The sequence below is a fragment of the Hypomesus nipponensis genome, chromosome 16 (genome assembly GCF_054491055.1).
Source record: "Hypomesus nipponensis isolate SF chromosome 16, ASM5449105v1, whole genome shotgun sequence".
NCBI lineage: Eukaryota > Metazoa > Chordata > Actinopteri > Osmeriformes > Osmeridae > Hypomesus > Hypomesus nipponensis.
The window spans coordinates 5150769-5163186 of record NC_140376.1 but is presented as its reverse complement, the minus strand read 5'-3'; the positions used below and the strand labels follow the sequence as shown (position 1 = coordinate 5163186).

Below are 12418 nucleotides of genomic sequence, written 5' to 3'. Positions count from 1 at the left end.
ATGTACAAAGGCAGAGTCTAAGTGTTGTGAGCCTGTCTACTTGGTGTCTTCCTGTCTTCGACGGCACTCATGACCACCTATCTGGATACTTTTTACTTACATTTATTCTCTTAACCATGGGCCTGTTGAAAGAGTGTAAGAGTAGAGGAGTTGTGACACTGATTATAGTGCTTGTTATGGTCAACAAAAGCACAGGTATTGTATGAATACATTTCTTATCTGTCACATCTCTGTAGCTGTCTGTGGTTTTGTAGTACGTATTTTGCAGAGCTTATCTGTCTTAGACATATACACACAGCAGTGTTAGAGAGATGACACTTCTTGAGAAGTGTTACATGAGAAGGAAGCTTTTGGTTATCTTATCAGGGCAGTATGGTTTTCACAAGTAGAAGCTCTGTGTGTTGTAGTGTTAATGCACCGTGTTTGTGCGAGTGTGTGTGTGTGTCTGTGTGTGTGAAAGCATATTTTCATGTACTGTAGAACCATTCATTTGTATTTCACCATATTTTAAGATTGACACTTTAATATTATACCAATTCCACTAACATTTGAACTAGATCCTTTGAAGTGATAGCAAAGTGTACAGAAATACATATCGATGGATTAATGATCGATTCAAAAAAAAAAACTGATTTCCACTTTAAAGGAGCAACTTGCGAACTGTCCTCTGGTCCTCAGTGCTTCAGAAGAAACTCAGAGGAAAGTAATATAAGTTATAGATGTGAATGGAGTTCCTCTGAATCTATGAAGAATGCAACCTATACGCTTACCATACAGTGAGTTAAAGCAAACTACAATTGAGTGATTCTAAAACATTCCACTACAGTATGCAGTGTACTCTAAATCAATAAATCTGAAATGTTTTAATTAAAATGAAATTGTAACCTTTACAGAACGTTGGACGGATTAGGAGATCCAATCGAGGATATCAAACATAACTATAAAGAAGTCGCTGGTGAATTTGTAATCACAAAACGGGAAGTGGGAATATGGGTAAAGGCTCATTTGGAAGGCCAGATCTGTGAATCACCCAAAACCATGGCTGTACTTAATGAGACAGGTATGTTTACAACTGAAGTAACCGGTTGATATTCGACATCCACACAATTCCATAGCCATTAGAAAGTCATTGTTTTCAGCATAGCAAAAGAAGAAAGGTATGTTGGACTGACGAGCAGTGGCACACATACACACCTGCAGGAAGTGAAACACCTGGGAGAACACAACCGTGTGACGAAGGAGCATCAGTTCAAAACACCGAAGGATATGACCTCACTGCTGTTTTCTTCTCTCTCTTCTCTCTCTCCTCTCTCTTCCTCCCTCCCTCTCTCTCCCTCTCTCTCCCTCTCTCTCTCTTTAGTAAAATATCTACCTCCCAAGAACGTGAGAATGGAATGGTCCTCAAACTCTGTCACACTCAAATGGGACGGCGAAAAGAGCAAAGCGGTTATAATAGATGTCCAGTTCAGAAGAATGGACGATCCTTTGCCAGCATGGGAAAATGTAAGACATTGTTTCTTACAATAGTGGGTTAGGGGCAATTCTAACCTTGTACTCGTTATTCTAATCATAACTTTGTCTTTTATTTTACTTTTGTGTATTTTTCAATGCTGTTGGTCCAGAAAACGATACAGACCAATTCTTCAAACGACATGAAAGGTGTGTTCCTTGTTGTTACCCTTAAAGTTGCTGTCAGGGCTGTGTGAAGGTCCTTTATTCCAATTAAAATGTGCTTCTAATACAGTACTGCTACATAGCTGCGGTAAGGGCCAGGTATTCAGCATACGAAAACTATAACATGTTCGACATGACAGCAGTATAATTTGTGTTTACAGTCAAGGTCACCCTGGAAAATCTTCAGCATCGGTCAGGATACCAGGTGCGAATCAGACAGAAGCCCAAGCATGTTAAAACTCCATTGTGGAGCGACTGGACCCCTCCTCTGGATGTCCCTTCTGGTGAGTTAGCTAGATTGTTGTGTTCTCGAATCAATTATTAATTCATATACAATACAATGGGCAATCTCAACCATTAAGATGTGCATGTGTCAAATTGTGTCTGTGTTTTGCTTGCTACCATTGTTTTACCTACAGAGGTTTTGATCCTTCTTTGATTAAATTTAATTTCTGTCATTCTGTTCTCTTAAACACCCTGCCAATAAATGTCCAAAATGATCAAGGTTGGGAGTTAGTTTTACCTAAGTTATTTCCAGTACAATCTACTGATACATAATCCACTGACAAAATGTATCAAGTAAATGCCTGTGCTGAATATAGTTTAACTTTAATTAGGACGTATTGTTTCATCTATTGATCTTTAATCTTTAATATTAGTAATATAGTAATTAATGAATTTATTAGTGATGAGTAATTAAGTTAATTTGTGTCTCTTGGATGCAGAAATTAAAAATCCACCTGAAGTCAACTGGACAGAGCAGGACAACAATGGATCAAGATTACTAAAGCTAACATGGGATGTAAGTTGATAGGGTGCTATTACATAGTCATAAAGATCAAATGAGATCCAGAGATAGATGGACATTGTGTTTCAAGAGACCAGTGTTTACACCACTTCAATTTGTTCCAGTCTGATCTCTACTACATTGTTCACCAGGCAAAACAGTACCCTCCTTCTGCAGGAAGAGTGACTTATAATTTGTCTATCCATGATGGACCTTGCCAGAAGAAGAAGAATTACATTATTCACATTAATGCCTCTGAGTTTACAACTACTGTGACCTACTCTGCTGTCGACGTTTCCATTTTTGCTTTCAATATCGTGGGGAGAACACCTTCAACAGCTCTCCTAGTCCCAGCCATACATAAGAAAAGTAAGTGTGTATGTGTGATGTATCTAATCCGGATGACTGGTGCTTTCAATAAACATCCAATAAACTGTATGTGTTATTCTCATACACCCGAAACCTAACTGTAACTTTATTCCCACTAGCATGTTTTAATAACAAACCCACCAAAGGGCGCAGTAAGCCTTGTCTGGAGTGGTACAAGCTAACAGATGGAAAAACAGGACTAGAACGTGTGAACATCTCAACTGAAACACTTCAGGAAATCACAAAAGGTCATATAACAGTCTTTGGCATAAATCCATGAATGTCCATCAACCAGCTTTACTGTATGTGGACTACTGAAATGAGCATTGAAGGTCCAGGAAGACTAAGACTAAGAAAACTAGATGAAGTCCAGGACGACTAAGACTAAGAAAACTATATGACAACAATAATGTTTAATGTAACTGGCTCCTCTCACATGCTCCCCCCCCCCCCCCCCCCGAGTTGAAATGGTCGAGAACCGCCCCTGCTACCATTACCATTAATGATCCGCTCTCTTTGGGAGTCCACTTGGTAGCTCCCGTTAGATGGATAATGACAGACAGAAAAAAAAAGACAAACCAAAAGGGAAAGGGAGGCCAAATTGCTAACTATAAACTCCTAAAGGTTAACTACCCCCCCCTCTCTCTCTCTTTCTTTTCCCTTTTCATCCACATTGTGACTCTGCCGTATGAAAAACTGTTGTTGTTTTCTATTGTGAGTCCAACAGACTGGTGTGAAAGTTTTTACCTCGTTTTTTTTCCAGGGATGGAAGATTATGTTCGCTACTATTACTTGAGACACAGCGGTCACAAGAAGAAACCACAAACCACTGCATGGTGTACCATTTATAAGAAAGAGGGTGGTAAGCATTTACATGGAGCACTAATGCTGGATAAAGATTTAAAAAACTTTTACCATGATGTTCACTTCATAAACAGATATAACATTGTAATATAATATTATAGAGAAATTATCATATTATTACCATAACCTCAATATAAGTTCATGAGGATTTATGATATCCCTTGCAACAATTATTTTCAGCGCCAACTAAGGCACCACAGGAATTCAATGCTGTTGATGTAACATACAATTCTGCTGTGCTAAATTGGAAACCTATTCCTGTACCAGACCTGCAAGGCTTCTTAAAACACTATGAAATCTGTATCACAGCCAACATCAATCAAAAAGGTGGGACCAATAAAGACATTTATAGTTTGTCTGTATGGCACCTGCAAAGCAAAGGTGTGTTTGACATAAACCTTAAGGTGACATTGCACATACAGTTACTATGACATATACAGGTAGGCTATTAACATGCTTCTCTTTTTCATTAGATTGCAAAATTGTTTCAGAATCACACTCTGAGTACACCCTTGAGAATCTGACTCCTGAGTCCATTTATAACATCAGTGTTGCTGGAGTGACAGTCATTGGTTCAGGACCCAAAGCCAATGTTAGTTTCAAGACTGTTTCTGATCCTTTTACAGGTAAAATTCGTATTCATTTACTCTAGAATGTAAGCATAACATACCGAATTCTTCTGTTGTGGAATCTTTCACAATGCACGTAAAACAAAGAATAACTATGTTTTTATTCTCAAAAAAGTCTGGATGATAGTTTATTGCATGATTCCTGTCCTCATCGCCACAATAATGGTCTCATTTCTTGCCAACAGGTGAGATCTCTATTCTTAATGTACTACAATATAAACAAATTGACAAAACCTCTATTTCGTCAAAATGTGTTATGCAGTAAAAGGCATTTCAAAGTTCTAAAATCATAACTTTATTCTCAGACTTAAAATAAAGTTTTGGTCATCAGTACCTGCTCCAGTACTGAGGAAAGATGGCTGTGAAACAAAAACACAGGTATGGATTTCATTTAGTGTTTTCTGAACTTATTCCTACGTTGGAACTATATATTTTACACATTTTGTAATGTCCATGGTTCATGATGTTCTTACTGTGTTATACAGTTATAGAAACAATGCACTTGCTGAGCATGCAAAGATAAAGAAACACTTCCCCTAAGTAGTCACCACAAGCAGTCACCACAAACTTTCCCTGCATTTAACAATGCTTCGCTGAATTTGTGTGTTCGACCTTTGCATCAAAGAAAATATTTATCGTTTACCAATCATGACGTCTCTTGACGATCTTCCAAGATTCATCAAATGACATGTCGATTTTTAGGGTTCACACAACAGTTGACAATAACTGGGGTTGGGGGGATATATTTGTATCGATGCACTTTAATGGGAATTTCCCCTTCAATTTTTACGTCTCAACAGAACTTGTTGGAGGTGACAGAGAATGTGGATGAAGTCACCCTTCAAAAGTGGAATCTACATGACCCCCATATCCCCAACCAGGAGAAGCTCACTATACTGGATGTGTGTGAGATAGATGAAGGTGAAGATGATGGAGAACAGGGCAGTCTGAGGGAACTGGGAACCCCAGATGCCTGTGTACCTTTAAGTCCAGATTATAAAAGCCAAGTTCTAACCGATTTGGGAGACCTTGAAACAACCGATACCAACGAAGAAGAAGATGACTGTGAGGCTGTCATTTTGATGTACAGAAATGGTTTGGTTTTTGACATGAAAGCAAACTCCACCGAAGATTTGGGGACAGAATTGTCGACATAGTGTGCCCACAGAAGGACTTCACCGTGGTCACATGCTCATTCCTCTACAGTATTCGCTTTGGTTTGAGGTATTACATTACAGCATTTACACAAACGACATGCATGTAACTTTTAACCTAATTCTAGGATATGGAAAAAATGGTACTTCACAACTTCACAGTAAAGCATGCATATAAATGCTTCACCTATCTGTGGGAATCTGTAACATGTAAAATATAGTCAAATGCAGAAAACGTTTTTGGGCTTGAATGTTCATACAGAACACCAATGAGACAGTGTCAACTCAGAAATAAGAGGAGCGAAACTAAAGAGTGAAACTGAGGTGAGTGCACAGCAGGAGACAGGAAATGGCAACAAAGACCTAAAAAGTCATACAAGTTTATTTTCTTTTTTTTTTTTTTACAGAGTATTGCTTACTCATACAGATAGAACATGGTATGTGTTTCATGTTGTCCTACTTAGAAGAAATAGGCTGCTAAAGTAATATGCAAATGTCACAAGAGGGTTTGGGGCTTTCATGGCCTTTTTCTTTCAAACTTTTTAAATGTTGATTATTTGAATTAAGGTTACTTTCAATTTGAATAAACACATTTCTTATAGAAAGTCCCCATTTAAAGTGACAGCTCAGCTCACAGTAAGAAGATCCTGTGCTGGGTTTCCTCAGCAAGATAATTCCAACGGACAAACATAAAGAACAGATCGGTCTCCTGGCTAGGATCTGGGTGAGCACTTGAACATGGGCCTCGGACATCGTTAATATGGCTGCCCTCTGAGGAAAGATAGCAGGTCGGGAAAAAAGCAAGGGAAATAATGTTTTCAGTGTACACAGAGTGTTTAGTGTACACTCGTCACATTGTATGAAATAAATAAATGTTTCTTCTTCTGTTTATCTGCACACAAAACAAGATATGATCACACTTCCGCACCACAGATGGGGAGCTTGATAATACCACATTCTGAGGTGAAATTCAGATCCATATTTACATTTAGTCATTTAGCAGACGCTCTTATCCAGAGCGACTTACAGTAAGTACAGGGACATTTCCCCCGAGGCAAGTAGGGTGAAGTGCCTTGCCCAAGGACACAACGTAATTTTGCACAGTCAGAAATCGAACCAGCAACCTTCTGATTACTAGCCCGATTCCCTAACCGCTCAGCCACCTGACTCCCCAATATTGTCAAACCCTTTAGACTACAATGTGTGCCATTCACCATGCAGTCAGACTACAAAGCTAAATCCAAAAAGAAGAGGACTTGGTATATTTTATGACCTAAATGACAGCAAAATAATATTTCTGGCAAAAAGTACAAAACAAGGATTAAGGGCAGCTGCTGTGGATTCAATAATTGTTACATAACAATTGCATCATAATGGCCACACTTGGATACAAACATGGATACAAACCTTGACAGTTTGTGTCAATCTGGTAGTCTGAAGTCACCTCCCATAAATGTGACCAGTGTGCACCATCAATTCCAGATGAGCAGACACGATTGGGTTGAACTTGGAACACCAAAAACCATTTGGATAAAACAACTGGTGAGGCAAAAGCCCCCTGGAAATGTCATCTAAACAACCATAGTTTAACCGGACTAGTCACTGGGTTTGTGTTCTACACAAGGGAGAGTATTTGTCTAGCATCCAGATTTTTTTTGTGTACATAATATTTCTACAGGGCCTACAAAAATGCAGTTTCATTGCCACTCGCTCTCGGACCAGGTGGGAAACTAAGGATGAGCAGAGGTGAGAGATTCTGGAAAGCTACTACTATCATCTTAACATTGTGTCATTGTGGGCCATCAAAATGGGCCTTTGACACACTAATCACATGTTCAGCTTTGAGGTAATCCATGCATGTGTGTATTGGTGTTTTTATTGCCAAAAACACACACGTGGGTCTCAGCGTTCTACCACTGTTTTACAACTCAAGAGTCCAGCCTAGTGGTGAAAAACATGTAGCGCGTCAAACGTGTTTACGTACAGGGTCACCCTTTCACACGACGGCGTCACATCTGGTGCGTGCAGAAGTAATTTTGGGTATGCGGTATCAGGAAAAAGCAGCAGTATTCACTTATAGCTTTTTAATCGACAGGCTTGATGCGTTTATATAGTCATGAATGGGGCAATTATGCCTTTGACCTTAAGGTGATACACTTAAAAATGCCCTATGCGTATCGCACTGTGTTAGAAGATGGCGGAGTCGGATGGTGGGGATTTCGCCTCAAATCGTCCCCAGAACAGGTGAGGATCACGGGTGATGCGAATCGAATAGAAAAGCAAGTTCTTGCTTTACAAGTCAATGTTATAGGCTTCACGTGTATTTATTTTTTATAGTTAATCGCTACCTGCGAGCATAGTTTACTTGCAGTGAGTGTGATAATTAATGTTCAGTAGCATTAGAATTCGCCTTTGGATACAGTTCAAAAGGATTTCAAGGAAATTACATGTAATGCCACATTGTATAGGCCTACTACTATAAGTATACATCTTCCAATACAAGTTCTCAAATGGTCGTTACTGTTATCGGCACAGTTTACCTGTTCATCGTTAGGTAGGTTTACATTTCTCACTGGCTATAGTCGCCCGATTGGCCTAGACTGTCGGAGGTGAGACCCTGGGAACTTAGGCAGATGCAACGCAACACTTTGTACAACCTTGGACAGTCCCCATTGCCTGCGACCAATGGCTGCGTGTTTAAGTCTACACAATATATTTGCTAACCAGTAAATTATTAAATTTACAAAAGTCAATTAACTTCACATCAAACAGCCTAAACTTTAGTAAACAAGGTGAGTCTTGCTTATAATAATAATTATAATAGGCCTATATATCTTTTCTTTTTGACAAAAAAACTTAATGATTATCGCATGAACACGGCCCAAAATAGCCTAAATAACGTGCGTGGTGTGTACAGATGTTTGACTTACACAAAACTGCAGTCACCTTAGATCTATTAACAAGGTCAGGTATTCACTTAGAAAAATTGAAGCAGAGTGCAGTGGTAAAGAATTAGGCTCATATCTCTTCGTCCCCATGGATTACTCTATGATAGTTGTGTGCTGAATACAAAGGGCATTTCTTTCCACGAGACAGATGAATAATTCAAGAGAGAGGAGAGTTGAGAGGAAGGCTGTGATGCAGCTGACGGGAAAGGACTGGATAAAGAGCTCACTATTTTCAGAGATGACTCTTAAGCTATCTCGTATAGGTAAAATAAAACTTGTTTGTTCTGACAGTGATAGCTGTTTTTTCTTACAGTATGGCTAACAAGAATGGCACACTGCGTTGCACATTCTCAGCCCCGAGTCATAGTGCTACATTGCTGCAGGGTTTGTCCGTCTTGCGGGACCAAGGGCAGCTTCTGGACGTAGTGTTGGCTATCAACGAGGAGCGTTTCCAAGTCCACAAGGCAGTGCTGGCATCCTGCAGTGACTATTTCAGGTGGGTTGGCGAAAGGACACTCCCATAATGCTCAAAATAGTTTTGTTTTTGTTCAATATTCCAAGCTAGCATTTTTTTTTGAATGTTAAGATGCACTGACTGAGATAACAGACTGCGCTTAAAATGACAGTTTAAACATTTAAGTGGTAAAGTAGCAAGTGCTTGATGAGTGTAGAAATGTTGACTTCACAAGGTTAAAGGAGTTTGACAGTGTCACAATATATAAAAGTATGCTGTTGCAGTGTACAAAAGACTAATTCCATGAAGGTATAACATAACTGTGATTATTATGTGTGCAAAGATGTGCGTGAAAGCTAGCTTATGTGTTGAATCTTTTATATTGCTCTGAACTTTTACTATATTTATTTATATAGGTTACATGTTTAACTGTTTCCTGAACCGTTTTTTTTCCATATGTTTTTCAGAGCTATGTTCACAGGAGGCATGAGGGAGTCAAACCAGGACACCATTGAGCTGAAGGGCTTGTCAGCTCGAGGGCTGAAACACATAATTGATTTTGCTTACAGTGCAGAGGTCATTTTAGATCTGGACTGCATTCAGGATGTTCTAGGGGCAGCGGTTTTCCTCCAGATGGTCCCAGTAGTGGAGCTCTGTGAGGAGTTTCTCAAGTCAGCCATGAGTGTGGAAACCTGCTTGAACATTGGCCAAATGGCCACCACCTTCAACCTCTCCTCTCTCAAGGAGTCTGTGGACACCTTCACGTTCCGGCACTTTCTACAGATCGCAGAGGAGGACGACTTCCTCCACATCCCGATGGAACGCCTGGTTTTCTTCCTGCAGAGCAACAAGCTGAAGAACTGCGGCGAGATCGACCTTTTCCACGCCGCCATCCGTTGGCTGCAGCACGACGACGCCCGTCGAGCCAAAGCCAATCAGGTGCTCCGCCATGTGCGCTTCCCCCTCATGCGCTCCTCAGAGCTGGTGGACAGCGTCCAGACAGTAGACATCATGGTGGAGGATGTGCTTTGCAGACAGTATCTCCTGGAGGCCTTCAACTATCAGATCCTCCCCTTCCGTCAGCATGAGATGCAGTCTGAGCGAACGCTGATCCGCTCCGACGTCATGTCGCTGATCACCTTCGGAGGGACGCCCTACACGGACAACGACCGCACTGTGAGCAGCAAGGTGTACTACCTACCAGACATCTCCTCCCGACAGTTCAAAGAGTTGGCAGAAATGGAGACGGGCTGCAGCCATGCTTGCGTCTCTGTGCTTGACAATTTTGTCTACGTGGTCGGCGGTCAGCACCTGCAGTACCGTAGCGGGGAAGGTGCGGTGGACATCTGCTTCCGCTATGACCCGCACCTCAGCCAGTGGCTACGCATCCAGCCCATGCAAGAGGGACGGATCCAGTTCCAGCTCAACATGCTGCAGGGACGACTCTACGCCACTGGGGGCCGCAATCGATCCGGCAGCCTGTCTTCCGTCGAATGCTACTGCCCCAAGAAGAACGAGTGGACTTACGTAGAGCCACTGAAACGCAGAATTTGGGGCCATGCTGGAACTTCCTGTGGAGAGAGGCTCTACATCTCAGGGGGCTATGGTGTGTCGGTGGATGATAAGAAAACCTTGCATTGTTACGACCCCGCGACCGACCAGTGGGACTTCAGAACCCCCATGAACGAGCCGAGAGTGCTCCACACCATGATCAGCGCCAAAGACCGCGTTTATGCCTTGGGGGGTCGCATGGATCACGTTGACCGCTGCTTCGATGTACTGGCAGTTGAGTATTACATTCCAGAGAATGACCAGTGGACTACAGTTAGCCCCATGCGCGCAGGCCAATCAGAAGCAGGCTGCTGCTTACTGGATAAAAAAATCTACATTGTGGGAGGGTACAACTGGCACCTGAACAATGTGACAAGCATTGTGCAGGTTTACAACACAGAGACCGATGAGTGGGAGAGGGATCTGCATTTCCCAGAGTCCTTTGCGGGGACTGCGTGCACACCAATAATACTACGACAAACCACCACCCAACGTTAATTCTCAAGCACCTGGACCATGACTGGATATTGTGCATTCGTAGTGCTTACTGATCCGTTGTTCAATAGAAATGTGGAACTCTACATATACTATTGTAGTCTCTGTGGTAATCCTGATTTGATGTGTGTGTGTTTGACAGAATAACTGCAAATAGGAAGTATGCTATTTTGCTATATACACATTCTGTTTTCATTTCCATTAGTTTGTGGTCCATGTACAATGTAATCATGAGCTGTTTTTAAGACCAGGACTTATATAAATATGAATGTAGCTTTTTAGCTGAGGTTGAAGTATAGTCAATGCTTAAAGATTGAAGTGAGAGGGAGAGAGTGAAATATCAAGGGGTATTTGAGTTTCAGTGAGCCATTTTGTACAAAGTTATTTTCAACGATGAGAAAGAATTTATGACCACAATGATTGTATAGGACCTGGAGCATCTGGTTGCATGCTTGTTTTTCTCTCCGTGTTTTGAAATGTTGTGTTTTATGCTTTTACTCCATGAATATCTCAATACTAACCTGTCTGTCACCTTATATGCATAACTCAGTGGAAGGCCGACAACTTTGAAAAAATTTGCACTTTTGCTAAACAATTTAAAAAGAGAAGGGGGATTATGGAACAGAAACATCCAAATCAGCCTTTTTGCAACATAACACAACTTTTCCAGTGATATAATTGTAAATAATGCGTTCATGGATTTACATACACAGAAATACAACATTTGAATTGTCATTGAGCTAATTTTTATGTTCTTTTTACTTCACATTGAAACTATGTAATACAATATTCAACCTTGGTGGGCATTGAAAATACAATTTAACTCCCATGGCAGCTAAATCCCTCCACCAATCATCCTTAAACCTGAGCAATTATTGCCCCTTACTTAAACACAAATTATGCTTAGTCAAAAACCCTGAAACCATTTGGGTGACGGTTTGGGTTGTTTCCCCTGTCCGTGTAGCTCAACTGGAAGTGTGTTTGGATAGCAAGTTTTAGAAAGTATGTTTTTTTTGTATCAGAAATTTGGAGGCTGAAAAGGTAAGACATGTAAGAGGATTGTGGGAGAGAAGGGAAATCAACTCTTATTTTAGTTCCTTTTCCCCCACTAGAACGATAAGTGAATGTTTTGACAAATGTGTCTCTCAGTACAGTGAGACATAAAAATATACTTGAGGTTACTATTTTACAGTACAAATACAAGCTAAGAATACAGGTTTTGATTTTAAGTACACAACAATTAACTGACTACCTACATGTGTACCTGTTGTACAAATGTCACCTGTTTGCCTTAGTGTAAGTGTTTTTGTGAAATGTTGTCTTTCCAAATCAGAAGCACAATGTCAAATGATAATGTAGGGCATTATCAATTGAATCCACTGTCATCAAATGGGGAATGTAGACTTTTGTGTACCTGTATGTCTAACTTTAAATAAAGGTGTAATGTGAATCGAAAATATGTGCTGACTGCCGTCTATGGGACTGATGTACAG

At 40.7% G+C, this 12418-nt stretch overlaps 2 protein-coding genes across 3 annotated transcripts; both read left to right on the top strand.

The window, feature by feature from the left end:
* The first annotated feature begins 116 nt into the window (after nt 1–116).
* il12rb1 (interleukin 12 receptor subunit beta 1) lies at nt 117–5913 on the top strand. Its single transcript, XM_084676401.1, has 15 exons — nt 117–195; nt 647–776; nt 894–1060; nt 1361–1503; nt 1623–1659; nt 1836–1958; nt 2400–2476; nt 2614–2830; nt 2950–3078; nt 3594–3692; nt 3875–4021; nt 4168–4320; nt 4439–4508; nt 4629–4701; nt 5124–5913. The coding sequence occupies exons 1-15, from the start codon at nt 117–119 to the stop codon at nt 5478–5480; spliced, it is 2001 nt and encodes a 666-aa protein (XP_084532527.1). The 3' UTR covers nt 5481–5913.
* A 986-nt stretch (nt 5914–6899) lies between these two features.
* Nucleotides 6900–12382, top strand: klhl26 (kelch-like family member 26). 2 transcript variants are annotated; one of them, XM_084676398.1, is made up of 4 exons: nt 6900–7019; nt 7156–7223; nt 8739–8921; nt 9347–12382. In XM_084676398.1, exons 1-4 carry the CDS (start codon nt 6960–6962, stop codon nt 10926–10928), a joined length of 1893 nt encoding a protein of 630 aa, XP_084532524.1. In that variant the 5' UTR covers nt 6900–6959; the 3' UTR covers nt 10929–12382. The 2 variants fall into 2 exon arrangements, with proteins under 2 accessions (XP_084532524.1, XP_084532526.1); XM_084676400.1 differs by lacking the exons at nt 6900–7019; nt 7156–7223 and adding an exon at nt 7508–7721.
* Nucleotides 12383–12418: the final 36 nt, after the last annotated feature.